Genomic DNA, 27,967 nt, shown 5'->3' on the forward strand with positions numbered 1-27,967 from the left:
TTGATAGAATTGATAGAATAAAATCGTGTTTTACAAATAATAATAATAATAATAATAATAATATCATATGTTTGAATTTCATTAATTAATCATATAGTATTGGATTGATTTTTTTCAATGTCCTGCAACAATGTTTGTTTGTTTGTTTACACACATTGGTCATTGCTCATCATTAATTAAATGAAATAAAACGGATTTTCGTTTTTTTTTTGGTGAATGAATTAATCAGTACTGATCAAATCGTTAAGTTTTGGATAAATAGGAGTTGGTTCATAATTTGGACGAAATAGTGTCCAAGTTAAACCAGTTTCAAGGCCACCTTTTCCACCAGCACTTGGTACTAATGTATAGCCAAGTTGATGTAATTTATTCAGAACACGAACTGGAGCATCTTCAACTTTGAATACGATTGATTTTCCATGTGGATCATAATTGATTTTTGTTTCCTGATTAATAGCTATACGATCTTTTTTTCGTTGACATAAAGCTTCAATTTTTTCACGAAGTTTTTCTGCTTTTTCTTCATCACGACAATCGCTTAATTTAGCTTCAAATTTACGTATACCTTTATCCAATTTGTTATCAGATCTCTATCAATAATGGACAAAAAAAATTAAACGAATTATATCAATTATTGTTATCAATAGAACTTACATCAATTTTTTTATGATGATGATGATGATGACGGCGACGAGATAATGTCAAAGAATTTTGTTCATTTAATTGCTGTGCATTACCACCGGCTAATTGTTCATGAAGAATTGAATCTTCCGTCGAAATGGCTGTTGGACCATAAAGTTCATCAACGGAACTGACAATAACAAAAGACATTTTTGTTTTAAAAAAATTTGGAATAAAAACGATTGATCACTCGATGACAAATATCAAAATTAAATTGTTTTTGGTTATTTTTCCTTATCATTTATAGACAGCAATGATCAGCCAACAATGATAATTTGACAATTGTCGAACAACAATCTACAAACATCATAATGTTATTGTGTAGTAGTGGTATGATGATAAAGAAACTATGACGTCTATGAAGACCGGTTGAACTTGTTTTTTTTGATTATAAAAAATGGATGTTTCATATGAGTAAACATTATTGCATCAAGACAACGATGATTCATCATCAACAAAGCAATTCGGTCAAGGAAAAGTGTATTTTGTTCCAAAATTGTATGATTCATCATTATTGATCCATTATCATCATCATCATTATCTTATATCATGAAAATCGATTAACCAAGAACATTTCATCATTATTTTTTTTGAAAAAATATCACCAAAAAAATTGAATGATAGAAAACATTGATTGATTTCCGTTTTTTCCGTATTTACTGTTATTATTCCCGGTTAATAGGTGGCAGTCAGGTGGCAAACAAACTAACAAGCAAGCTAAACATCAATTATGTCTTGTGAAATTATTCCTTTATTTTAAACCTTTGATTGCAAAATGAATTGTAACCCAAATTTCTGTTTTTGTCAATGAATAATAGATAATTTTTATCATTCATATTTGAATCATATTTGGGGTAATATGGATTTTATGCGAGGAAAAAAAAATACAAAAATAATTTTGTAATATCAATTTACATTGAAATTATCTCTATTATCGTAATAATTCTATTTGATAAAATTAAATTGAAAATAAATAGGAAAAATGAATAGTTATTTGTTTTGTTTTATTTTTTTGGAATATTTTGCATTAATAATTGAATACAGTGCATCCGTATGTGTGTTGTGAAATTCGGGAAGAAAAATTATAATGTAAATTTCACATGAAACAGGTATAAAGCCAAATGATAAAAATATAATCATCACTTTGATGACTTTGATTTATCATTAATGATTCTAAATAAAATTTGAATGAATTTTATTATTAATTTCATTTTTTTCTGTTTGTTAATTCAGATTCATTGATTGAAGAAGAAGAAGAAGAATAAAAAGCATCAAGATTCATCATCTTTTGATGATGATAAATATCATTGGTTGTCAAAAAAAAAATCACAATAATGTTATGTTTTATGTGAAAACTTTTTTTGTCATTTGCACCTGAACATATCACTTTTTTTGATATTCTATTTATAATTACTATATATTCAGTATGATGATTACCAAATAATAATAATGAAACAAACATCAATCACAGCTAGTGCAAGTGCAACAAAAAAAAAAAAAAAATCCAATAGTATAGCCTTGTGATGACACAAGAATTCACAATTCAATCGATTAGAAAAAAAACAACAACAACAACGGAAAAACAATCACAACAGTTCATCATCAAATCTTTTTTTTTTGTTTTGTTTTACTAAATTGTGATTAACGTAAAAAACAAAGAAAAAATGTTTGTGAGAGTGCTTTGTTGTTTGCTGTATATACATAAATCAAACAAAGAATATTATGTAGAAATTTTTTTTTTTACTTTCGATTATAAAATGTTAATGAATAAATTGAAATGAAATTTTAGAAAAGAATAGAATATATACACACAATGATTAAATTATTCTGAAATTTAATTTGATTTCATTTTGGTTTGATTTTTTCTTTTCTTTTTTTTTTCGTTTTCAAACAAATCACATTGTTGATATCCTGTTCAGTCTTTTTTTTTAATTGATTGAATTTGATGTCTGAATATGCTTAAGTCTGTTATAAGTGCCATCAACAAATTGTCTACTCTAATGGCAAATCATTTTTAGTTGTATTGTTTCGTTCGATGCTAATCTATAGAAAATAGAAAAATAGAAAGCAAATAACAAGAAAATGATAGCGATAAATAATTGAAATGCAATAATAACAAAAATCATTACGCGCAAATCAAATAGAAAATCGATAAACAAAAAGACAAAAACAAAAAAAATTTCCATTTAAGAGAATAGAAATCAATAATATTCTTAGTGGATTGATTTTTCCAATCAATTTTATTTTATTATTTGAAACAAAACGAAAGAAAAGAAATGAAACTATTTTTTTTTTTGCTGTTTTGTTTGGTTTGGATTTCTTTCTGTTTTGTTCATAAAGGTAATTGAATTTTGCTTTTTTTTAAAAAAATCGAAATTATATTGAATTGAAAATGAAAATAAAGGATTGAAATTTTTTGTTGTTGTCTTTTTGCACTATGATTTAGAGAAAGCAACAACAACAACAACAAAACTATAAGTAAAAATAAATTTTTTAATGTTTTTTCAATTGAATCAAAACATATCAAATGAAAAATCAAATTGACATAATTACATTAAAAGTTGAATTGCTTTTAGGTTCTGTTTTTTTCCAGTTGACTGTTGTTGTTGTTATTGATTCCTATATTCTATATTTAGAAAAAAATTTATCTAGTACACATTATGTGTTTGATGATTCTTTTTTATTTTTTGTTTTCATATTCGTCTGTCATCTTAATTTCTTTATAACATATCAATTTGCAGAAAAATCATTTTTTTTTGAATGAAGGAAATAAAAGGACTAAACACTGATTAACAATTGAAAACAAAAATGTACATAGGAATTTTTGATTCCATTGAATTACTTGAATGACCTATACAAAATTAAATGAAAATGGCTTTTCGTGGGTTAAATGAATTAATGAGAAATTATTTTTTATTGTTGCAAACGTAAACATTGGAATTTTTTTTCTCGTTTTTTTCGCTTGATCGGAATTCATTAGAAAGTATGTTTTTTTTTGGTTCTTTCAAATTTTTATTTTATTTTATATTTTTTTTGTTATATTTTCTATTGTTTATTTGTACTGATGAAATGTTTTGTACAAATCATCAGATATTGTCATTGTTCAGACATTCATACGTATTTATTTAGCAAAATTTCGATTGTTTGTTTTGTTTTGTGAATGAGAAGGAAGCAAAATTTTTAAAAAAATAAACAACAACAAAAAACCATCCAACAATAGTCACGTTTATCATTTCTGGATTGTGTATGTGACATAATAAATCTTAGAATTTTGAATTTGATTCGAAAAAATTTCTGTTTAAAAAAAATATGGACAATTTCATTTTTCACTCACTAAATCATCAGATATTTTGATCATTGATGGTAATTGTTGATGATGATTATGATGAAAATAATCATCTTGTGAATTGTGTTGATAATCTTGTTTAGCCATATTATTTAATGAAAATGCTGTTGATGAATGTAATGATGCAGGTGATGATGATGATGATAATGATAAGGATGATATTGTTCCCGGTGATGATGATGATGATGATGATGATACCGAATAATAATGATGATGAGCATTCAATTGATTATGATTAATTGTTGTTACTGATGTTGAAAGTGTTGGTATTGTTGTAATCATCATATAAAATTGATTTGTATCAGGTTTAGTCAACGATGATGAATATGTTGATGATATTGGTGAATTATTATTTATATTACAATTTTTTTCATTCATTGTTGCCATTTCAATTGTTTTATCATTTGTTGATGAAATATTTATTATTGTAGTCATTGTTGCAGTTGGTATTGTTCCACCAATTGTTGTTGTATTGGTAATATTATCCGGATTTGTATCAGTAATTGGTATGCCCATTTCAACATGATCAATACTTTTTGAATCAAAACGTTTTAAACGATTACTATAACGTGGAAATAAGGACAATAAATTATGCTGAAGAATGACAACAAAAAAAGGAAAAAATGTGAAAAACATCAGTAAATAAAATCAATTTTCAAAAAAAATTAAGAAGGGAAGAATTTTTTATCATCAAAGAGCCGATTGAACATCATTTAATAAAATTTCGTAGATGTTTGTCAGTTACTAATTCTTTTTTCAATCAATATCGGTAAGAGAGAGAGAGAGAGAGAGAGAACCAATGAACCAAAGAACTCTAGAAACTCTAGAATGGTTTTGGTGATTGCAACAGATTCGTTTAGAATTCTTTTCCCAATTCATTTGGAATTACTCTTGTTACATTCAGTTCAAATATCTTATCGTAACAAAACAACAACAACAAAAAAGAGCTAATCTAATGCTAAATTTAACAATGAGTATTCATTAGTGGAAAAAAATTTGATATTGTTTTCATGATATATATCTATATCAGAGCTGGCCAAACTGCGGCTCGCGAGCCGCATGTGGCTCGCGAGCCACACTTCTATAATTCAAAAATCGAGGGTGAGGAGGGTGAGCTTGGCCACCCCTGATCTATATAAATGTAAAATAATGTTATAAAATCTATTGTGGATTCAATAATAGACCGATGATTATAATTAATGGAAAATGATGATGTTGATCATAATAGAATATCGACGATCGAAAATTAAAGAGAACAAAAAAAACAAAAATAATTAAACTTACCCGAAAATTTTCGCTCATAAAACAATAAACAACAGGATTCATTAGGCTATGTACCATTGAAAGAAAATGTGATACAAAAAATGAGCTATAATATACATTATACATGATTTCCGTTTCAATATTCATAATACTTGGCGCAAAATATAATAAAAGATTGAAAAAATGTATAGGCAACCAACAAATAATAAATAAACCAACGACCATTGTTAACATTTTGAATACTTTATTTTTAACATCTAATTGATGTGTATCACGTACAACATCCGGATTACCAGGCGTTACATGATTTACCATATGATACCAAATAGCCGAATAGGCTAAACTTATAATCAAAACCGGTATTAAAAATGTCAATACAAATACCAATACTGTATAAATTTGGCCATGTAATTCTTCTGACCAAACTTCAATACATTCATATAATTTATGATTTGAAAGCATATATGGTGATGCACGTGATACAAATAATTGTGTTGATGAAAATGCTAATCCAACTAGCCATATTATAGCCAATATTGAACGTTTACTATAACGTAATTTATATAATGGATGTACGATTGCAAAATATCTATAATGAATGAAGATGATAAATAAAAAATAATAAATAAATAAATTACATTTGAATAAGATAAACAAAACACTTATAAAAACCGGAAAAATGATTATTACATAAAATGGAAAAGAGTTTTATATTTTTTTGAAAGCAACAACATCAAAAATTGTAACATTCAAATAAATTATTATCAACATCATCATTAAATTGATATATTGTTGTTGTTGAGAGAATAGCCAATATTAAAATTATGATAATCATCAATAATCGATGTCATATTTTGTTATGATTAATCGATATTGATCTTTTTTTCTCCATCATACCTTTCTTGTTATTTTTTTCAATTCAATGTAAATGTACCGGACATTCATTACAGACAAGATCAATAAAACCAAAAAAAAAGAAGAAAACTTAATGATTATTATGATTAATGTGAACATAAAAATTGAAAAACATTGGTTGTGTTTGTGTTTGAATTAATGTTATTCTGAAACGAGAAAAGATGATGATTCCATAGGATAAAAAAAAATATTTGTCAGAACCTTTAATGTTAATAACTTTTTTTTTATGAAGGAAAATAAGAAATAAGTGAAAGTAGAAAAAAAACGGGAATGAAAAAAAAACGATGCACAAAAAAAACAGGAAATGATATACAAATAATAACATTATTAGTGACATTTCCATTATGAACAACAAACATATATCTTTTCATTTTCAGAAACATGTTATTTTCTTTAGTTTTTTTCTTCTTCTTCACTGCAATAAAATGAGCTTTATAAAATAAACATTCCAAAAAAAAGCTATGAAGAATCTATAGAAAGTTTGTGTGTGTGTGTTTTTTGTTTCATTCATTTTCACTCATGGGACCATAGAAAATCAATAATGATAATTTTTGATTGAATAATTGAATATGATGTAGATGTATGAATCACTATGTAGGGAATTTATTCATGCATACACATTTATGTTTTATTATTAGAATAACATAATAATTTACCCGAAAAGGTGATAACAATCAAAGCCAATCAATCAATTAATTGATTTTTATGTATATTTTAAGCATCACTTTTTATTATTAATTACATTATATTACTTACCTATTGATGCTGATGATTGTCAATGTCCAAACACTAACAAATACAAAACATAATTGTGTAAAATTAACAACCGGACATAATGGATGTGGAAATATCCAATGCTGTAGCATAACATTTGTATAAGTAAATGGTATACAGAATATAGCCATACCAATATCGGCTAATGATAGATTAACTAATAGATGCCATATTTCGGTTGATTGTGATCGTTCACCATAAAACCATACAATTATTGTTATTATATTTAATGATAATGATAAAAATGCTGTTAATGAATATAATGTTATTAGAATAAATTGACCTGGCCAAAAATCCAATATGGCAAATGAATCGATATCATCAAAATCGCCTGAACCACTATCACCATTGTCATCATAATCATCTTCATCATTATATCCTAAACCGTTTCCATCATAAGCAAATGTTTGATTTTCAAGGCCAAGCAACAATGACATTTCACTTGTCGTAAGATTACGAAAAATTAATACATCCGAATCCAGATCAATTAGGCCTACAATAGATGTATCATTTTGGCTACACTGTTAAAAACCGCCTGAGGTTATAAAACTTATTTTTTAAACTTTTCAATAAATTTTTTAAAACCTCATATTTTTTTGGTCTGGAGTTATATCCTCATATTTTTTTGGTATGGAGTTATATTCCCATATTTTTTTGGTCTGGAGTTATATCCCCATATTTTTTTGGTCTGGAGTTATAACCTCAGATTTTTTTGGTCTGGAGTTATAACCTCAGATTTTTTGTTCTGGAGTTATATCCCCATATTTTTTCGAATGGGGTTATAAGTCCCAAGTTTCTGTACTGGGAGTTATAACCCCATTCGAAAAAATATGGGATATAACCTCAGGCCGTTTTTAACAGTGTAGTTAAATCATTTAGATTGAAATTTTTTGGATCAAAAATCATGAAGCCATTCATTTTAGCATTTATATTTGTATTTTTACGACTTTTCTGTCCACTTGATTCATTAATCGATAATGATGATGTTGATGTATCAGGTGGAAAAATTTCGTCGAATTTCCCCGAATCGACAGTCGTTTTAAATAGAATATTCATTTGATTTTGTTTATCATTATTATAATTATCATGTTTCATATTGTTGTTTATAATTTTTTTATTTTTAAAAGTATCATTTTTATCATTGATATTGGTCGTTGATGATGACGATGATTGTGAAATGTATGATATTAATGATGATGATTGATATGAATGATGATGATAATGTGATGATGATAATGGAAATGGTGATGATGACAATGATGATGAAGGTTGACTTTCAACATTTGGAGATATAAAAATTATTAAAATCATAACCAGTATGATAATCATCATCATTATTATTATTACAATATATTGCGCACAGAATAATTTTAAAATAAAATTAATTGGATAAAAATTTTTACAATAATCATATTCATATATATTCACTAAACACTAACATTATTGATGAAAAATTTTACAATGATAAAAAAATAATAAAATGATGATGGAATTTTGTTTTCAAAAGTTGACAATATAAAAACAACAACAAAAAAAAAACCTATAGAGAATTCATCGAAAAAGGAAATGATATTCATTCATTCATTCATTCATTCAAACAAAAAATGATCATTTGATCCAATTGTTGCTAGCATCATCATATTCTATTCCTATTAATGATGATGATGATGAAAAAAATCGAAAGATCCAATGAAAAATAAAGGATTCCAATGATGGATGTTCACATAAATGTACAATGATATTCATTCATTTTTACGTGGCCTCTTTTTTTTGGTTAGTTTGTTCTATGTGTGTATACGATGTGTATAGTAATTCGGTTAGTATTTGTATGATTTTTTTTTCTGGAACTTGCGCCGTTTATTTTTCCAAATTGATTATATTTTACCGCGCAATTTTTTTTGTATCGATATTTTTATTCGATAATTGTTATTCTTGGGCACAACATTTTATTTGTATGAAAAAAAACAGTGTATAAAACAAACAAAACAATTTTTTTTAAAAATGATAATGATTTCATTGTGTCCATGTTTACAGTGATGTAAGCACGTTCACTTGAAAAAAATATGTTGACACTTATTTGCATACATTTTCAAGTGGAAATTTTTTTTTGAAACAAAATGATTGTGATGGGAAAAAAATGAAAATTTAAAAGAAATTAATCGATTGAAAAGTTTTCATATCAAACTGTAAATAATTGTAAATAAAGTAGAAAACAAAACAAAACAAAAAAAATATTCAAATTTTTATTTTCTAGAACATTCTGTCAATCTGCCTATTGAAAAAAAAAGATAACAAGATGGAAAACAGATTCATTTAATTTAATTGTTGTCTGTCATTTGTGATTGAATTTCAAAAACAAAACAAAAAAATAATGATTAAAAGGAAGTTACAAATATATATAGTCGTAACAAAAACAAAAAACACGTATACTAAAATAGCTTCAACATCATCATTCCGGTTAATTCTATGAATAATTATAGAACATATCATTCATTAAAATAAAGAATAAATAAATTCATTCGAATTGATGATGACTTCATCATCGATGATGATGATAATAGTATCACGAAATCAGAAAATAAACTAAAACGAAAATCAATCAGCAGAAAAATTCTGTTAGCAATTCTTTTATATTTATAAATTAATCCTTATTCGTTTATTTTCTTTGGGTCATTGTATTCTGAGTTTATTAAACCGCGATCTGATATTGTCAAATTAATCTTTGAAAGTAAAAAAGTAATGAATGATTAAGAAAATGTTAATACATTTAGAAATTCATCATGATTGATTTTTTGTTTGTTTGTTTGTACGATTAAATGAAGAGAATAAAAGAAAATAATAATAATAATAATAATAATAAAGATTGAGATTTAATAATGTTCATTGATCCCGGATGGTTCGAATCATTTCATCATCAGCGACAAAATCCGAATCAAAAAAAAAAATCAAATGAAATATTATTTGAGTGCGAAAAAATATTCATAAGCACGTTATATATTTCTATGGATCAATATTTCTACATTTTCTTTGATTTTCTTTCTATCGCAAAAAAAAGGTCAACACACGAAAATTTGTAGGATTCAATGGAATTAACCAATGTGATTAAAATGAACTTGATATTCGATTGATCCTGTTATAAGCCATTCTTCTGTCCCATATCATTCTGATATTTTAGTCGATAACCATGACCAAATGATTTTCAAAATATTTAGCATCTTTCTTTAGGATGGATTTTATTCCATTAATATTCACTGTCATCAATAAAAAAAAATTTCGATTAATTCATATTTGAATAATTTTTTTTTTTTTGAATTGGGTTTTCATTTTCAACTTGTTTCTTGTTTTTTTCGGAATATTAATCATTTCCATTGGATTTTTTCCATTTTATTTTTTCCGATTTGTTTCCAAATAAAAAAAACAAACAAACAAATGCGCATTGGTAGCCATAGCAAAAAAAATAAATAGTGTCTTTCAGAATCTCTTTGAGATGAAGTGTTTTTTCTTTTTTCTCCCCTTTTCTCTATCATTCTATCTTTCTCTATCATTCATCATCATCTGTTTGATCATCATATCAAAATCATCCTACATAATCATCATTGACATATAAATGATCAACAAAATTTTTCCATTTGAAATTAGTTCCAAAGTTGTTGTTTTGACTTTTTTTGTTGACTTCTTTTCTTAATTCACAAGAAGATTCTATGCTGTTGATGATGTAATAATTTTCAAGTTACACAATCATTTCTATCATAGTTTCTATTCATCATCTCATTTTGTTATTCTTTCTTTTTTTACTTTCTTACTCTTTTAGGATAATGAATTTGATAAAATTGGACTAAAATTTTTTGTTAAAATAGGCAAAACCATAAGGATTTGTTGTTGTTGTTGTTGTTTTAATGAAATGTAAATTATCAAATTTTTAGAAATGGAATAATTATCATTTCATGAAGAAAACTTTTTTCTCGTATAAATTATCACCATTGAACGATTTTCGAAACATTTTTTTTTTTTGGTTTTGATTAATAATAAATTTTATTTAATGATGAAAATATTTCATCAGATTGAAACTTTAAATTTTGGTTGGCCACAGAGTCACCCACAAATATATCAAATAAATTTGAAAAAAATATTGTTTTTGTTTCCTTTTGCCAATAAATTATAAATGAAATAACTATAACGAATAACATTGAACAGAATAATTTTCGTGTTTGATCGAATGGAGTTTGTTTTTTTTTTTTTTTATTTTAATTTATTTGAAAGTTTCGATATTCTTTCTTAATATTGGTTTTTGAATCGAATTACCGCTTATGGCAATAGTATTGATAACGAATGTAATGATGAAAAAAAGAAAGAAATTTCCACATCAACATTTTCAACAACAACAAAAAAAAACCGATAAATTAATTCATCGTATCCGAATTAGTAATTATTAGTAAATATTTTTCCTGTTAACATAGATGATAGAAAATTTCAATTTAATTTCAAATTTTTTTTTGCCCTTCCTTTGATCCAATTCGATTCGTTACATACACATTTAAAGTTTATTTTGAAGTTTACTCTCCAGCAATAAAAAGCTTAAGTTGAACATAATTGGTATCAAAAAAAACGAATTATTAAAAAAAATTATAATTTAAAATATCACCAACGTAAAAATTAATAAATGAACAAGATAGAAATTGAGTAATTTTTTTCTCAATAAAAATGTATTAGACATAATGTTTGTATGAATGTAATTAAAAAATGTTTTTTAAAAAAATTATGAATGGTTTATATATAAAAATGATGGCGTTTATGTATGATATGTAGATATGTTCGTTGATCATTTTGAACAGTTGAAAATAATTTTTTCATTTGTAAATAAAGATAGCTGCAATAATTAATAAAAATTTGGACAAAAATTTTTTTTTTTTTTTGGTATAGCTATTTTGTTTGAAAAATATGTTTTTGTCAAACTATGTCCTCACGATGATGGCTAGCCTGACGATGATGTTTGACCGTTGCAACGGTTGGTTGTGAACCAGTGGATTTAGAGGTTTGTGAACTATTAGGTCCATTCGGTCCAACCAATGATCCATTTATAGTTACCAATGAACTGCTGCCACCGCAAATTCTTTGCATTGTTGTATCATAATCTGGACATTGTGGCCGTCGACCAGATTGTTTGTTTGTGGAAGATGAATTGGAAGATTGCGAAACATTACCCGATGGTCCACGTCCACGTGACATAGAATATTGATCTAATCGTCGTAATGATGTTACCGATGATGATTCCACAGGTAACGATTGTTTTGGAGGTAGTGAATTCGATTGTCGACCACGACTGGATTGTCGCGTTGTGCCATTGCTATTGTTGTTCACACATGGACAGGTGGGATGCATTAGACCGGAAGTCTGTGGTGGTGGCATCATCATGATCATAGAAGGACGCATCAAATTATTTGGTGGGGGAGTGCAACATGGACAGTATAGTTGATTTGGATACAATGATGATGATGATGATCCTGAATTACAACACGGTATGGGTGCCGTTCCTCCTGTTGAGCAGCACATACCATTAGGATATGGTGAATTGATCATTGCCATCGGATGTGTTGTCTTTGTATTTGAAATCGATGACGAAGTGTGAGGAGCATGAAAATTGGTCGGACCGTTTCCATAATGTTGATGCATGTTCATTAATGTTGTCGAACTATAAGGATTATGATGAGATCCCCCATAATAATAATTTGATGATGTCGATGATGATAGTGTACTATTACTACCACCACCATTATTATCCATTAGATTAGATGAAGAGCCATGCTGATATTGATGATGGCTCGATATTCTTTGGCTATTGGAATTGTTACCGCTGCTATTATACATTGAATTATTTGAATGTTGAGAATGATGATGATGGTGGTGGTGGTGAAGATGAGGATTGTGACTAGCATTGTTGGTGTGATTGGATGCTGTGCTTGGATTATTATTATTATGATGATGATGGCCAACGCTTCCACTATTTTGTCCACTGACTCCAGTTCCAGTTTGATTAGAGCTATGAGGAACAATAACAGCGCCATCCGAAAGAGCTAACAATTTTCGCAGTTGTTTGGGTGATGTTTGGCCAAATTTAGGCCGATGTGGCCTATAGAGAAGAGAATGATTATTATTTGGACCATGAGGTGTGCCATCTGAATTCATTGACAATGAATTTGAGGATGAAGAAGCAGATGATGGTGTGGGTGATGGATGCGATAGCTGTGAATTTGAAGACATTGTCGATGCAATCGAAGAACGTGTAGTAGCTGCATGACTCGATGAAGTAGGTGTTTGAGGTAATTCGCAAGAATAGGATCGAGACATTAGTTCATGTTCATCTGAACTAATTGATGAAAAACTTTCGTCGAGAAATGATCTATGAATGATTGAAAATTATTTTCTAATTGTAAATTAATGCAAATAATTTTTTTACTTACTGAACACGCTTGGTCATACGTTGATTTTCCCATAGTTTTTTATGATCAGAAGATGATTTATTTTCAGGTGATGCTAATTGATCAGCAAATATTCGAAATAAAAGATTTGGATCTATAGGTTCATTCGTAGCAATGGTTGACTGTGCTAAATTGGATACAGATGACGCTGCCGTATTCGAACTATTCAACCCATTAATGGCAGCTAAAGCCAAAGAAGTTGTATTGGCCATTTTCTGTATTTCACGAATCTTTTCGGATAAAAGACGCATTTTTTCCCAATTCACTAATAGTGTTTCTTGATTAGACTTATTCGAATCCTGTGATGATGGTGTTTGTGGTTCGGGCGCTGAAGTGATATAAGTTTGATTGGCAAGCCAAATGAAACTTAGATCCTTTTTGACCAAAGGAAAAAATGGAATGATTATCGATGCACCTTTATCGTCACGTAATTTTTGCATCAATTGTTGACGAAAATTGTAAAAATTTCTTGATGGATCCATAAGTTGTTGCAATTTTTGCAATTGTTTCAGATGTTTTGCTGGTACTTTATCCCAACAACTTTTCAAACGAGATATAGATAAATGCATTAATCCACTAAGGATAGCAAACAATGTATTGTAATTATTCAATTTCATAGCTAATGTCGCTATTCTAATTAATTGTTTGATAGCTTTGACACGTTTTGTTATGGATCGCTTTTCACCAAGAACCTGATTGATTGTCCAGAACATTTCTTCATTGGTTTTTCGTTCGAATTCTTGCAGATCATTTGTACGATCAAAAATGATATTCGGCTCACCATTATTTTTATGATTCGAACTACTTGAATTCGGATCATTGAATGCTAAATCATATACAAATTGTTGAGCTTCAATCTTGCAAAACAGTCGAAAATCACGGGCAGTCAATTCACGAGCAATAGCATAACCTTTTAAAGTTAAAAGGGAATTGATCGATGAATCTTTGATAATCTCTTTGGCAATATCTGAATCGGTCATTGGTTCACCAACATGGCTAGAATCTTTTGGCTGTGAGACAAGTTTTAAATAAAGTCGAGAGTTTAGGCTAAGATTTGCGACCAAATCATTCGTTCCATCATTTAATCGTTTGACAACTGTTGAACTATTATTTATAGCAGCATTTTCATCACCAACAGCACAACCACTTGCATTGTTTCCATTATTGTTAAATATGACAGAATATTCATACAGAGCAAAATCACGACTGGAATAATTGTTTGAATATTTAAATTGTCGTAATGCTAATTGTATACATTCTCGAACAGTTGTAGACGAATGTATTGGTAAAAAACAGCAATCATTATGCTCGAATGAATATATTTTTATTATTTCCGGTATCTCATAAGATAATATCCGAGGATGTATTGCTGAAGAAGGACCGTTGCTATTATTACTATTTGCAGTATTAGAATTTGAGGACAAACTTGTTGATTGATTATGATTCGATTGATTAATATTATTATTGTTATTCGTTGTGGATGATGAATTATTATGTAAAATGTTTGTTGTTGATGATATTAACTGATTTGTCGTTGATGATACAAGGGATCGAACTTTAAGTTTCCATCCTTCTTTTTCTTTCTTTACATCTTTCATTGTTGTCAACAATGGGTTTTGATTCGAGTTTAGACTGGACAATGAAGTTGACGATGAACTACCGAATCCTGAAGATGTAGAAGATGATGATGAAGACGTTGTTGTTGATGTTGACAATCGATTTGTTAAAGGAAATGTTTCGACAATTTGTCTTTTCGTTTCATGACGTCCTATTTGAATATATGAATGAAAATTTATGCAAAAAAATTTAACATTTATTCATCAAGTTAAATGCGAAAAAATGCAAATAAACGAAACTTACCTTCGATCAATGCATAGAACAAATGAGGATCATATTTAACTTGCAATGATAAATGCGTAGATGAACGACAAAGTTCATATGCTCTTGCAATAGGCATCACATGACAATCAACACCATTGATTGATATGACACGGTCACCTGGTCTAAGATCGATATTAGATACTGTAGTCGCTGTAGATGATGATGGAGATTGAATAGGACTTGCATTATTATTGTTATTGAGCAATATTTCACCGATAAAAAGTCTAGCAGAACATTCATAGCCACCAATCAATGAGAAAATTAACGGCGCATTACGATCACTGCGCGTAACAGTAACTTGTCGTTCAAGTGATTTGGCCGATAAATGCATATAAAAAAGTCGTAATTGTGATTTATGTACAGAATTTTCTTTTAAAGCATTTTCAAATTCTTCTAATAGATATCGATTTTCATTTTGAAAATCTTGATAATGATTGACAAGCCATATCAATACTATTCGAACACAATTTTCTACAAGTTGATTATTCGAACGAATACACGAACAAATTCGTCGCATCAGATCGGCCATAATTTTAAAATCTTTTGATGGATGCAAATCTTTTTCTGACCAAATTCGAAACGTAAGTAGAAAATCTTCAATAAAAGTTTCATTTGGATCAGACATGAGTAAAAGATCGTAAAGACGTTCTTTAGTTGCACGAATTAGTTCGTTTGTAGTATCGCCAACGATCGTTGTTTTCGATGATTGTTGTTGCTTGGAAAGACTTTTCGGTGGTGCAGGTGGTGTTGTAGGTGGAGGTTGCTGCTGTGGTAGTGTGGCTGCATTGCTTAAAGGATGAGCTGAACTTTTTACCACCGCTGTAACCGAACCTGTTACATCAATATCAGTAATAAAATCTTCCGTAGTTAATAATTCTAAATGTGATGACTTATTGGCATCACTTTGTTGCGATAAACTTAGATCACTGGCCGTCAAATTTGTCGATCCAAGTGAATTGATATCATCAGTTAATTGGTGTTGTTGTTGATTATTACCAGTAGCAACACTGGACGATATTGATGGTGGCGGTGGCAACAGACAATTAGTACGCATTTCAATTATATTACCAGTTACTTCATCGCGTATCGTTTTGAATGTCTTTTCACCACATATCTTAAAAAAACAAAAAATAAATAAATAACAATAAATTGGAAAAAATAGAAAAAAGATGATTAAATATGCAACATTATCTTATATACCTGATCAAAGATAACATGAGGTACGCATAAAACCCAGACAAAATCTTCATTTGTAAATATCTCTCCGTAGACAACACGATCATCGAGATGCGCACCAAATTCATCTCCAACATGAAGGTAACGAGTATTTTGATGATGATGATGATGATGGTGATGATGATTATGATGATGGAGATGATTAGGATTTGATGTCGATGATCCAGTTGTCGTTATTTGTGCTACATTCGATGAATCAACTTGTGGATTATTTGGCTGATGATGAGGTAAATAACTGTTTGTCGTATCTGTGGTAGATGTAGCTGACGCCATGGGCATCGACACCATATAATTGTCATCATCGACTGAAGTTTCTTGTAGATCTTGTTGTTGTATTATTAGGCCATCATCATCACATGGAAGTACATGTCGTAATGATCCAGCAGCAACAATACAGTAGGCATCTAATTTTTCACCATGTGTTAATACACGAGTATCACGAGCTTCAATTTCGGCAAGAACAAAATGTGGTGCTAATCGCCTACGGGTCATATGATCATGATTTGAATTGATTATTGATAAAAAACGAACAATAATTTCGATATCATCTTCAGTACGGCTATTTGAATCACGTATTAATGCTTCACGTATAAGATATAAATTATGATCGAATATTATGCCGGGTGAATACGTTCCGGTAATGGGTCCGTTCGTCGCTGTCGTCGTTGTTAGCGGTTGAATGATTGACGAATCATTCATTCCACGATGATGATTACTATTAATGATCATTGTATCCATCATTAAAAAATTATCATCTTCATCATCATCATCATCTTCGTTGTTATCAACCAGAGACTCTTCAAGACCTAAAGACAGACAAATCATACCGATTGACATATGTAAAGATATGAAGAACAAGGAAAGATTATTATTCAAGAAAAAAATTCAAATCAAATCAAATCAAAGAAAAAAAAACAAAGACATCTAATACATACCTTCGAGGTCGAATGAGGAATGATTATGTTGATGATGATGATGATGATGGCGATTTGTATTTGAACTATCAACGGGCGAAGCTGTCGAACCAGATTGATGGCACATTTCTATCGAAGACATTTTTGTTTTGCCGATTTGATTTCAAAGATTTTCGTACAGCAAACAAAAAAAAAGTGGAGGGAAAAAATGCAGATTTTGTTCTTATTTACTCATTCAATCAATCGAATTCATTCATTACAATCAATTCATTCATTAAATAAGTGGAACTGGATATTTATATTCAAAAAATTGTCAATAACGAAAAAAAAGGCCGTAAGCATTTGAATTTTGTATTTTTTTTTCTCGAAAAAATTTATGTATGTTTATAATCATTTAATGTTATCATCTGTGTATACTGATGAGGATAATTTTTTCTTATGTTTTTCGTTGTTGTTGTTGTTGTTCTTCATTAAATTCAATTTAAAATTGTTCAAATTGAAAAGCAACAAGTACGTGTCTGTATAAGAATGATTTTTTTTTACTGTTGTTTAATTTACACATTCCTTGAATGAATGAATGAAATGTTGAAATATGGCCAATATGGTGGTTGAAAAGCTAAAAAAAATGATTTTCGTTTTTTCTTTCTTTCTTTCTTTCTGTTGACCAACAAAATGGACATGGATCGTTTCGTTTTGTTGTCATTCATTCAATGTTTTGTTCATTCGGTTTGGTTACAAAATATACATAGGGCCGAATTTAATTGGTTATAGCTATTTATTTCATTTTGTTGTTGTTTTTCTTTTTTGTTTCGTTTTCAATACAAACATGAATGTGTAATTTTTGTTTTCTTTGCTTTGCTTTTGATTTGTGATGATAATATTTGTTGAATGATTAACGAAAATGAAAACAAAACAAAAAAAAAAGAAATTGGGACAATGTTATCAACAGTTATGAAAGTGTCCAGTTTTCGTTTATAAGTAGCTCTAATACATTTTAAAGATTCGAATTTTTTTTTTATAAATAAAAATTTTTGATTTAATCTTCGTATCACGGCAGTAATTTTTATTGATTTTTTTCTTAAAACAGATGATGATCTTATCGATGTTTACTTTGTTGTTTTGTTTATTTTTCTCTTCTTTTTTTTTGTTTGTCGTATCCAACTATTATTATCATTATATCAACAGTTATTAATGGCTAAAATTTCACTTTTTTTTGTTTTTTGTTTTCACTCTTTTTCCATTATCATATTCAACAATGATGATGATGATGATGATGACGCATAATTTGATTACATTATTGAAAGAATCAACAACAACAAAAAAGAGTTGACATGTGAAAATCTTGATGTAAAAATCAGAATATATAACAGATATGTTGATTTTAAAAAAAGGACACAAAAACTTTTTTTTAGATCATATTGATCATGAATGATTGAAATAAGAAGAAAACAAAATAATTAGATCCGCATTAACAAAATGGACAAATGACCGACGGATACAGACAACAAAAAAAAACAAAGTTTTTGTTGTTGTTGTTTTTTTCATGTGAAAACAGAATATTATTTTGTTATCGACATCCAAACAAATCGAATCGAATAATGATGATGATGGCATAAAATGATGAAAAAAAATTTGTTTCGATTAAGGATGTATTTATTTGTGTGTGTGTGTGCGTGTGTCCGGTCGGATTGTCAATGATCATATCAATCGATTAATTCGTTATTTTTTTTACGGACGGATAAATTTTTAAAAGTTAACGATTTCAATTTGAATTGTTCATTTTTTTTTTTGTTGGATACAAGCCAATAAATCACCAATTGATTCGAAAAAAAAAGATTATTTAAATCGACAATATAATGTAATCGATCGTTTGACCATCATTCAATTTGATGATGATGATTATGATGAGAGCTTATCATTTTTTGATTTTCACTGTTATTGCATCTCTTCAAACTGATGATTTTTTTTCACAAACTTTTTTTTTGTTTTGCTATTGATGCGTTCGTTTTTTGCTCAATCAACAACAACAACAACAACAAATCATCATCATCATCAAGAGAACAATGTCAGTTAGTATCACTGGAAATGGCTCGAAAAAAAAACATTTATAACATCACATTATGATGACCAGGATTAAATATCGTTGTCCAATAAAAAATGATATGCATTATCTATAAAGTACACAGAGTGGAACAAAAAGAGATGAAAAAAAATGCAACCAACAAGTTGAAAACTGTTGTTGTATACAGGTAAAAGTTGATGGTAGTCGTCGATACGAATCATCGATGATGTTGATGATCAAAGAAAAAAAAAGTATGGTAGAAAAAAAAGGAGTGGATAATATACCGATGATGATGATGATGATGATGAACACCTTTGTCGGTAAGGGGAAAAATATGCGCACATTCAATCGATTCGATTTGGCTCTAACTTTGAAATGATGATGATGAATTTGATAGATGAAAAAATAGTAGCATCAATGTAAGTTATTCTGAATATTCCGGTTTCGGCGTCATCGAATTGCCACACAACGATTTATATATAAGATGACCAGGTTATATTCAATATTCAATATTTTTTTTTTTTGAATGAATGAATTTATTTATCAAACATTCGACCACAAAACTTCAAATCCAGTTGTTGATGATGTTTATTTATTTCTGTTTGTTTGTTGTTATGATGTGGTGATGATGATGGTGGTGGTCGATGTTCAAACCAATGTTCAAGTCGTTGAACAACAAGAGCAAACAAACAAACAAACAAAAAAGAAATAAATTGAAATCAGGAATGTATTTGAGCCATTTGGTCAGGTTGTTCCAAACATGTTGCCAGTGTATACACACATACAAACAAACAAACACAGGAAAATGAGGTATAAACAATTCTCCTCCTCCTTCTTCTTCTTTTTCTTCTTCTCCTCCTCTGTTTTTTTTTGTTACCCTGTTTTCTAAGATTGAAATCTTTATTGAATCCAATATCATTCAACAACTATGATCCATACAAATGATATTTTTGAAAAAAAACTCAGGTGTGAAAAATATTTTTTTGAAAACCTGTTCTTATATGACTTGAAAAACAGGATAGTCATTTTATTATTGTTTATTTTTTTTTACAAACACACACTTGCTCGCTCGTTTTTTTTTCTCCATTCATTCATAAATCTTTGCTCCAACAATGAAAATTGTTGCAGCTTTCATAACATGATCCATAAATGACGTACATGAATATTCCATGTATTTCTTTTTGGCGGGCAATATTTTTTATAAGAATTTAGTTTTGTTAAGTTGAAAAAAAAATAACAAAATAAGTAAGCGATTGTCAATGGTTTACATTTGATTTAAAATAAATTGAACTAATCAAGGAAGTAATGACCAATAATTTGTAATTTTTTTTTTTTTTTGTTGCTGATAGGTTTGAAATATCGGAAACAGTCGATGATAAACATGTTGAATGAAAAAATAGTTTTTTTTTACATGATTCGCGCCATCTTGTAATTAAAAAACTGAATTTATACATTTTTAAAATGCATTTAATTTTTTGTCAGAAAAATTGAACTTATTCGACATTCATTGATATTTTTTTATCGTTGTGTGATAGATATCCGCATTGTCATCATCATCATCATTGAATGTCGATGAATGACAATGAATCTAAACCAAATAGATTCAACTACTAAAAATCATAATGTTCATGTCGGATAATCATATTTTGTAACATAATAATAAAAAACGTTAGCCTTTTTTTCAAATCGACGACACCGATATTATCGTGATCAACAAAACGATAATTGACGATGAACAAAAACATTATAGCTAAACGATGATGATAGAGAGAAAAAAACGAAATTTATGGCCATACATTCACCGAATACATTTAATTTGGGAAAAAAAATCTATAGAAAATGATAATCAACATGTAGTTTTTTTTCCATCAAATTGCCGCTTCTTTGTTGTCGTTGTTGTTTGTCTTGTTTGACCTCATCATCTTCTTTTTTTTTAAAAAGAAAAGATTTTCTTCATTTCTGGCCATCATCAATATTGGTATTAATCATATCGATGTTGGAATAAAATCTTTGAAAAATTTTTTGGATCCAAAAGTTTTTGAAAAATAATTAAAATCCAATATTCTTGGATATCATTAATGGGTAGTAGCATTAACATTCGAACGAATTGAATTTAATATACCGGGATAAATCGAACGAATAATACCCGTTGTTGATTATGAATCAATCATATACCGCTCCTATTTATTGAGCGGATAATATATTTTCGGGATTTTTTTTTTGATTCTTCTTTTTTTGTGCTACTTCCTTTTTGGTACCATAAATAAATAAAAGTTGATTGAGAATAGAATCCACACACTTATAATGATATCCTATACTTCACACACACACACACACACACACACACACACTCACATAACATTGCTACTACTACGAATGGCCGAAACGAGCCAAGATTTTTTTTCCCCAAAAAAAAAAAATTAAATGGATATACACTTTTCACAGGCGGACAATCAAAAAAAAGAAAAAAAGTTTTTTTTTCCTCTTATGCCATCGAATGTCTTGAATGTTCAGATTCTAGAATGTTGTATAATACAAAAAAATAAATAAAAAATCATAGCTCCGAATTCTTTCCCCCATTCAACTTTGATTCTGTCATAAGTACATCCATTCATTCATTCATTTTTTTTCTTTTCGATCAAATATCCCGATTTTTTACATTTAAAATTGAAATTCTTTATTGTTTTGTTATGTGGGCAATTCAACATTCATGTTATCATTTATAAATATAAACTTCTCCGATATTCTGACAAAGAATATTTTTCACTTCATATTCTCATCATCTTCGTTGCTTGGTGGAAATAAACAAACCTAGCTCACCGTAATCATTATTGATTTTTAAATTTTCAAAATTCTGTTTTATTATTATCGATTATCGATTATGATCATCAAGCCTATACAACGACAATGATTAATGGTGTGGATGGTGATGATCATCATTGTAAAGTAACATCATCATCATCATCAACTACAAATCTAAATAGCTTCAAGTCTCATTGTTTGTGATATTTAAAAAAAAATAATTAAAAATACTAAATTTCATCAAAATTTTATTATTTGGCCGAAAATAATTTTCAATTCAAAATAAAATCTTAAAAATGTGGAGCATGATGTGCGATGTGATGCCAACCATCAGCGAAGATGGCATCACACAACGTACCGGTCAATTCGGTGCAACATCGGCAGTCGGTGATGAGGCTAATTTTGAACAATTAATGGTCAATATGTTGGATGAACGAGATAAACTAATGGAATCATTACGTGAAACACAAGACGAATTAAATGAAATCAAAGCAAAATTGATCGAAGTGGAAAAGGAACGAGATTCATTACAAAGACAACTTTCATCGCATATGCCTCAGGTTTGTCATTAAAACTATGTTCAATCAATCATAATTGACACCTGTGTATTATTATTATTTTTCTCAATCACAGGAGTTCACCAGTTTGACACGAGAATTGAATCAAGCACGAGAACAATTACTTGAAAAAAATGAAGAAATTCAAGAACTTAAAGCTGAACGAAATAACACAAGGGTATTTGTATCCATTTTTTTTCCTGAAACTTTGCAATTAATTTTGTTTTTTTTAGCTTCTACTTGAACATCTTGAATGTCTCGTATCTCGACATGAACGATCTTTACGTATGACTGTAGTCAAAAGACAAACACAATCACCAGCCGGTGTTTCATCCGAAGTTGAAGTACTAAAAGCATTAAAATCACTATTTGAACATCATAAAGCGTTGGATGAAAAAGTTCGTGAACGATTACGTGTAACATTGGAAAAAGTATCTACATTAGAAGATGAACTAAGTCAAGCAAATGAAGAACTAAATAAGTCAAGGCAGATGCAATTACAACAACAACAACAAATTGAAAATCTAATGCTCGAATCAAAGATTCGCTATAAAGAATCGGCAGCCAATAATGATCAACAATCTGACAAAAAATCATCAACAACAAATAATCAGACATTGAATAACGAAAATAAATCTAATGATAGTGATGCATCGACAACACGATTAAGAGAACTTCAATCTTTGATTGATAAACAAAATAATGATATGATTGCCTTGCGTAATCGTTCAGTAGAATTAACAGCCAAACTAAAGGATTATGAAGATCGTATAGTCAAACAAGATAAAGAAATGGCACAACTAAAAGAGGATAATATTAGAATGTCAAGAGATATGAAAGAAAATCTAGCGCAAAAAGAAGATCAAGAAGAAAGAATTGCTACACTTGAACAGCGATATCTTCATGCACAACGTGAATCAACATCATTACATGATAATAATGAAAAACTACAGCGAGAATTGATCAATAAAGAAGCACAACTAAGAATATTAGAAGATAAGCTAAATTCCTTGAAAGATGAAATCCGTATGCTAACCGAAAAGAAAAAATTCAAGCGAAAAAATAAACGTAGTTTTCGATTGGAAGGAGAAAACGGACAAATTATCAATAATCAAGATGGTGATGCACTTAATGATGAAAAAGATCAGGACGATACAGATGCTTCTGATTCCGATGAATTGAGCGAAGAGCGTAAACGATCATATGATGAAAGAATTCTGCGTCTCGAACAACAATTAGAAGAAAAAGGTGCCGAATTAAATCGTGCTCGACAACGAGAAAAAATGAATGAGGATCATAATCAACGTCTATCAGCTACTGTTGATAAATTATTGGCCGAATCTAATGAACGTTTACAGTTACATCTTAAAGAACGAATGTCTGCGCTTGAAGATAAAAATACGATGACACAAGAATTGGAACGTATCCGTAATCTTTTGGATGAAACACAAATGGAAAAGGGTAAAATCCTGCAGGAATTGAGTAAAATGCGGATCGAAATGGAGAATATAGCTTCTCAACAACAATCACAACGAGGAATGTCTCCATCATCGGTCATGGCCAGATTCCACCATTCATCATCGTTTTTAAATCATCATCAAACAACGAATGTGACGGCAGCTGCAACTTCATCAGCATTATCATCTCCATTATCATCCGATGCAGCTAGTTTATCTACAGCCAAACATGTTGGTGGCGGATCATCACATACTGGTGGCGGATCCACCCCATCATCAGTGGTTCAAGCTGCATCCTCAACAGCAACAAAACAAGAAACTGCTGGTGAAACACAGGCTGTAGCTAAAATTGATCAAGACCATCGAATATCGCCTATAGCAGCCGATAGTCATACTGTTGATGCTGATAGCCGCAGCCAAATAAATAACGAATCCAATCCATTCGAAGATATTGATCAACAATTAGATCAGATAATATCATCATCGGCTGCTGCCATATCACAACCACATCTTCATCAAAGTCATCATCATATGCCAACATCTCATCATTCTCATACTGATCCACAAACATTGGCCATCATGTTACAAGAACAACTCGATGCTATAAACAATGAAATACGATTGATACAAGAAGAAAAACAATCTACTGAACAAAGAACAGAGGAATTAGAATCACAAGTTGGCTCAATTGATTCGCATATGAACAACTATTTTACCGGCTTAGGTTCTAGCCATTTCGGTACTGGTCTTTCTCCACCACATTCCGGCACTTCCACGCCTAAATCACCATCAACGTCAATGGCCATTATGAATGCAGCATCGATGAGCCATTTTTATCCAACTATTACTCCTGGTCATCGTCAGCCGTCATACGCCGGTATGACGTCCGAACGTGATGCATTTTCACATTATGCATCTCCACATCACCTGGCTGGTTATACGAATCCCAATTGGAATTCATCAAATTCATCGTTACCAACTGATGTTTATCAAAGGTTTGTTAAAATTATCTTAATTAGTAATGAATTCATTTTTGAAAAATTATTAGAGCATACAAAACAAATCAAGGAAACCAGATGAATCCTTATGTACTGGATACGATAGATCAATCGCCACGTCATTCATCCCCGAAATCTTCTCAGCCTTCGAATATGAATTTTGTTGGATCCGCAGCTATGGAATCAATGAACAATAATGCAGCTACGATGGGTAATTCTCAAAAATCTCCGTATAATCAACGTGTGATTAATGTATCCAACATGAGCGATTATGCTACGATTGGTTCACCAGTTGGTGGTAATTATCAGTCAGTCAATACATTAATATCACCAACCGGATCGACCGTTTCATCTATGCCATATTCTCCATATGGTTATATTAATCCAACTTCATTTGGATCGAATACATTGAATTCGATTTCATCCACCGGTTCTACAACAACACCAACTACTAAGAAAAAATTAAAATCTTCATTAGTTGGTCGATTATTTTCTAGTTCTTCATTATCAAAAAAGTCTTCCTCTACAGATAAATTAAAATTACAGAATACGATGACCTCTCAAAATCAACTTCATCAGACAATGCTCACAAATCCGTCGAATAGTTTCTATGGTATAGGTGTTGCCAATAGTCCAAGTTTTGCCAGTGATTATAGTGATTATATGAGCCATGGTGAATTATATGCTAGTGTCACTAGTTCAGCCAGTTCAATCTTGGCATCACCGGTAGCTACACGTGCTGATTATGATCGTCGTACAAAGAAAAAACATGAATTATTAGCCGAATCTATGAAAGCCTGTACGCCATTCGCCCTTTGGAATGGGCCTACCATTGTCGCCTGGTTAGAGGTATGCTATTGTTTGGAGAACATTTTTCATTATTTATCTAAATTTTTGTTTTCGTTTTAGTTATGGGTCGGTATGCCTGCATGGTATGTTGCTGCTTGTCGTGCCAATGTTAAAAGTGGAGCTATAATGTCAGCCTTATCTGATACGGAAATTCAGCGTGAAATCGGTATTAGTAATCCATTACATCGACTTAAATTAAGATTAGCCATCCAAGAGATGGTTACTCTTACATCACCATCAGCTGCAGCTAAACCAACTGTCACTACAGGTTTAGCATATGGTGAAATGAATCATGAATGGATTGGAAATGAATGGCTGCCATCACTGGGTCTTTCACAATATCGTTCGACGTTCATGGAATGTTTGGTCGATGCACGGATGCTAGGTCATTTGAGTAAAAAAGATATCCGTACACATTTGAAAATGGTTGATGCGTTTCATCGTACTTCCTTACAATATGGTATTGCCTGTTTAAAGAAATTGAATTATGATCGAAAACAATTGGAAGATCGACGAAGGAATAGTGAACATGATATCATTGGTTTGTTTATGGTTGTACAATTTATTATATCTAATGATGATTTTATCGAATTTTCAGATGTTCTTGTATGGAGTAATGAACGTCTCATACGGTGGGCAAGTGATGTTGGCTTAAAAGAATATGCCAATAATCTAACAGAAACTGGTGTACATGGTGCATTGATTGCATTGGATGATACGTTCGATGTGAACCATATGGCTATGGCACTTCAGATACCACCACAAAACGTTCAAGTATGGTTTAATGATTAGATATTTGTTTGTCGAATATTTGAAATTAATTTTTCTTTTTATTATGAAAAAAATAGACTCGACAAATACTAGAGAATGCATTTAACGAGCTTTTAATCAATGGTACTGAGCGTAGGCCAAACAATAAGGTAATTACCGAATATAAACAGCATGAGCATGAACATTTTTTACGACGTAAACGAGATTTTATTCATCAATGTTTTGTTCATCATAATCATCATTAATAATTAGATCTGTACTGGTGGTGGTTCATCATCATCAACATCGGCCGGTAGAGCGTCAGCAATTGTTGCGATCGAGCCCGATCGTTTAGTATAAGCTCAATCAATTTTGATTGTCTTATTTTTTTCCTACTTAAAACTCATTGGCTTAAAAACTAACCAATTATTTGGCTTTTGAAAACATCCTGCTTAGTTGTATGACGAACAAAACGACCATTGAAATAACTAGGCAAAGAAAGCTCTTCGTAAACGTAATTGTAACAAAGAAATTCAATGATCTGACCTAAACCGAACATGAGAGCCGTCATCATCATAAGCGAATCTTTTAACTTTGCTTATTAATTAATTCGATTAACACATGCCCATACACATAGAATGATATTAACACTTTTGAACTAATTTTTTTCAATTAACCAGAAAAAACTGCTAGTCATCAACATTTTTTGTTATTATTTAGCCATCCATCAATCATTTTCGTAATCCTTACCCCCTTTTTTCTAACATAGCTGTGTATATGCGAAAGAAGTTGATTTTTTTTAATAATAATTTTTATTGAAACATATGATGTTGGTGTGATCAACATGTGTCATATTATTTATTAAATTAAGACTGATTTGGATTCTCTTATACATAAGTGCATAGATATCCAATTAATATCAATTTTTGATTATATAACACACATAAACACAAACACACACACACACACACACACAATGAATAAGCTTGTATTTATCGATTGGTGA

At 29.9% G+C, this 27,967-nt stretch overlaps 4 protein-coding genes across 6 annotated transcripts; 1 reads left to right on the forward strand and 3 right to left on the reverse strand.

The window, feature by feature from the left end:
- Positions 1–43: 43 nt before the first annotated feature.
- Positions 44–946, reverse strand: LOC113793234 (uncharacterized). The gene is made up of 2 exons (XM_027343227.2): positions 655–946; positions 44–590 (listed from the first exon to the last, which is right to left on the reverse strand). The coding sequence occupies exons 1-2, from the start codon at positions 829–831 to the stop codon at positions 222–224; spliced, it is 546 nt and encodes a 181-aa protein (XP_027199028.2). The 5' UTR covers positions 832–946; the 3' UTR covers positions 44–221.
- Positions 947–1,956: 1,010 nt separating this feature from the next.
- LOC113793554 (prolactin-releasing peptide receptor-like) lies at positions 1,957–7,522 on the reverse strand. 2 transcript variants are annotated; one of them, XR_012846662.1, is made up of 4 exons: positions 6,962–7,520; positions 5,312–5,879; positions 3,235–4,621; positions 1,957–2,724 (listed from the first exon to the last, which is right to left on the reverse strand). XR_012846662.1 is itself a non-coding variant. In XM_075822013.1 (4 exons), the coding sequence occupies exons 1-4, from the start codon at positions 7,414–7,416 to the stop codon at positions 2,674–2,676; spliced, it is 1,680 nt and encodes a 559-aa protein (XP_075678128.1). In that variant the 5' UTR covers positions 7,417–7,522; the 3' UTR covers positions 1,957–2,673. The 2 variants fall into 2 exon arrangements, 1 of the variants encoding a protein (XP_075678128.1); XM_075822013.1 differs by having other exon boundaries at positions 4,016–4,621; positions 6,962–7,522.
- Positions 7,523–11,497: 3,975 nt separating this feature from the next.
- PDZ-GEF (PDZ domain-containing guanine nucleotide exchange factor) lies at positions 11,498–20,342 on the reverse strand. The gene is made up of 5 exons (XM_027343211.2): positions 17,508–20,342; positions 16,537–17,378; positions 15,316–16,450; positions 13,438–15,223; positions 11,498–13,376 (listed from the first exon to the last, which is right to left on the reverse strand). The coding sequence occupies exons 1-5, from the start codon at positions 17,626–17,628 to the stop codon at positions 11,927–11,929; spliced, it is 5,334 nt and encodes a 1,777-aa protein (XP_027199012.2). The 5' UTR covers positions 17,629–20,342; the 3' UTR covers positions 11,498–11,926.
- A 1,656-nt stretch (positions 20,343–21,998) lies between these two features.
- Liprin-alpha (PTPRF interacting protein alpha) lies at positions 21,999–27,786 on the forward strand. 2 transcript variants are annotated; one of them, XM_027343216.2, is made up of 8 exons: positions 22,000–22,910; positions 22,984–23,085; positions 23,141–25,359; positions 25,413–26,211; positions 26,272–26,752; positions 26,810–26,985; positions 27,060–27,131; positions 27,235–27,786. In XM_027343216.2, exons 1-8 carry the CDS (start codon positions 22,647–22,649, stop codon positions 27,319–27,321), a joined length of 4,200 nt encoding a protein of 1,399 aa, XP_027199017.1. In that variant the 5' UTR covers positions 22,000–22,646; the 3' UTR covers positions 27,322–27,786. The 2 variants fall into 2 exon arrangements, with proteins under 2 accessions (XP_027199016.1, XP_027199017.1); XM_027343215.2 differs by having other exon boundaries at positions 21,999–22,910; positions 27,060–27,786.
- Positions 27,787–27,967: the final 181 nt, after the last annotated feature.

The sequence above is a fragment of the Dermatophagoides pteronyssinus genome, unplaced genomic scaffold (genome assembly GCF_027571235.1).
Source record: "Dermatophagoides pteronyssinus isolate colony J.1.1.1.1 unplaced genomic scaffold, Derpt_VIB-CSIC_2022.12 sq0001, whole genome shotgun sequence".
Lineage (NCBI taxonomy): Eukaryota > Metazoa > Arthropoda > Arachnida > Sarcoptiformes > Pyroglyphidae > Dermatophagoides > Dermatophagoides pteronyssinus.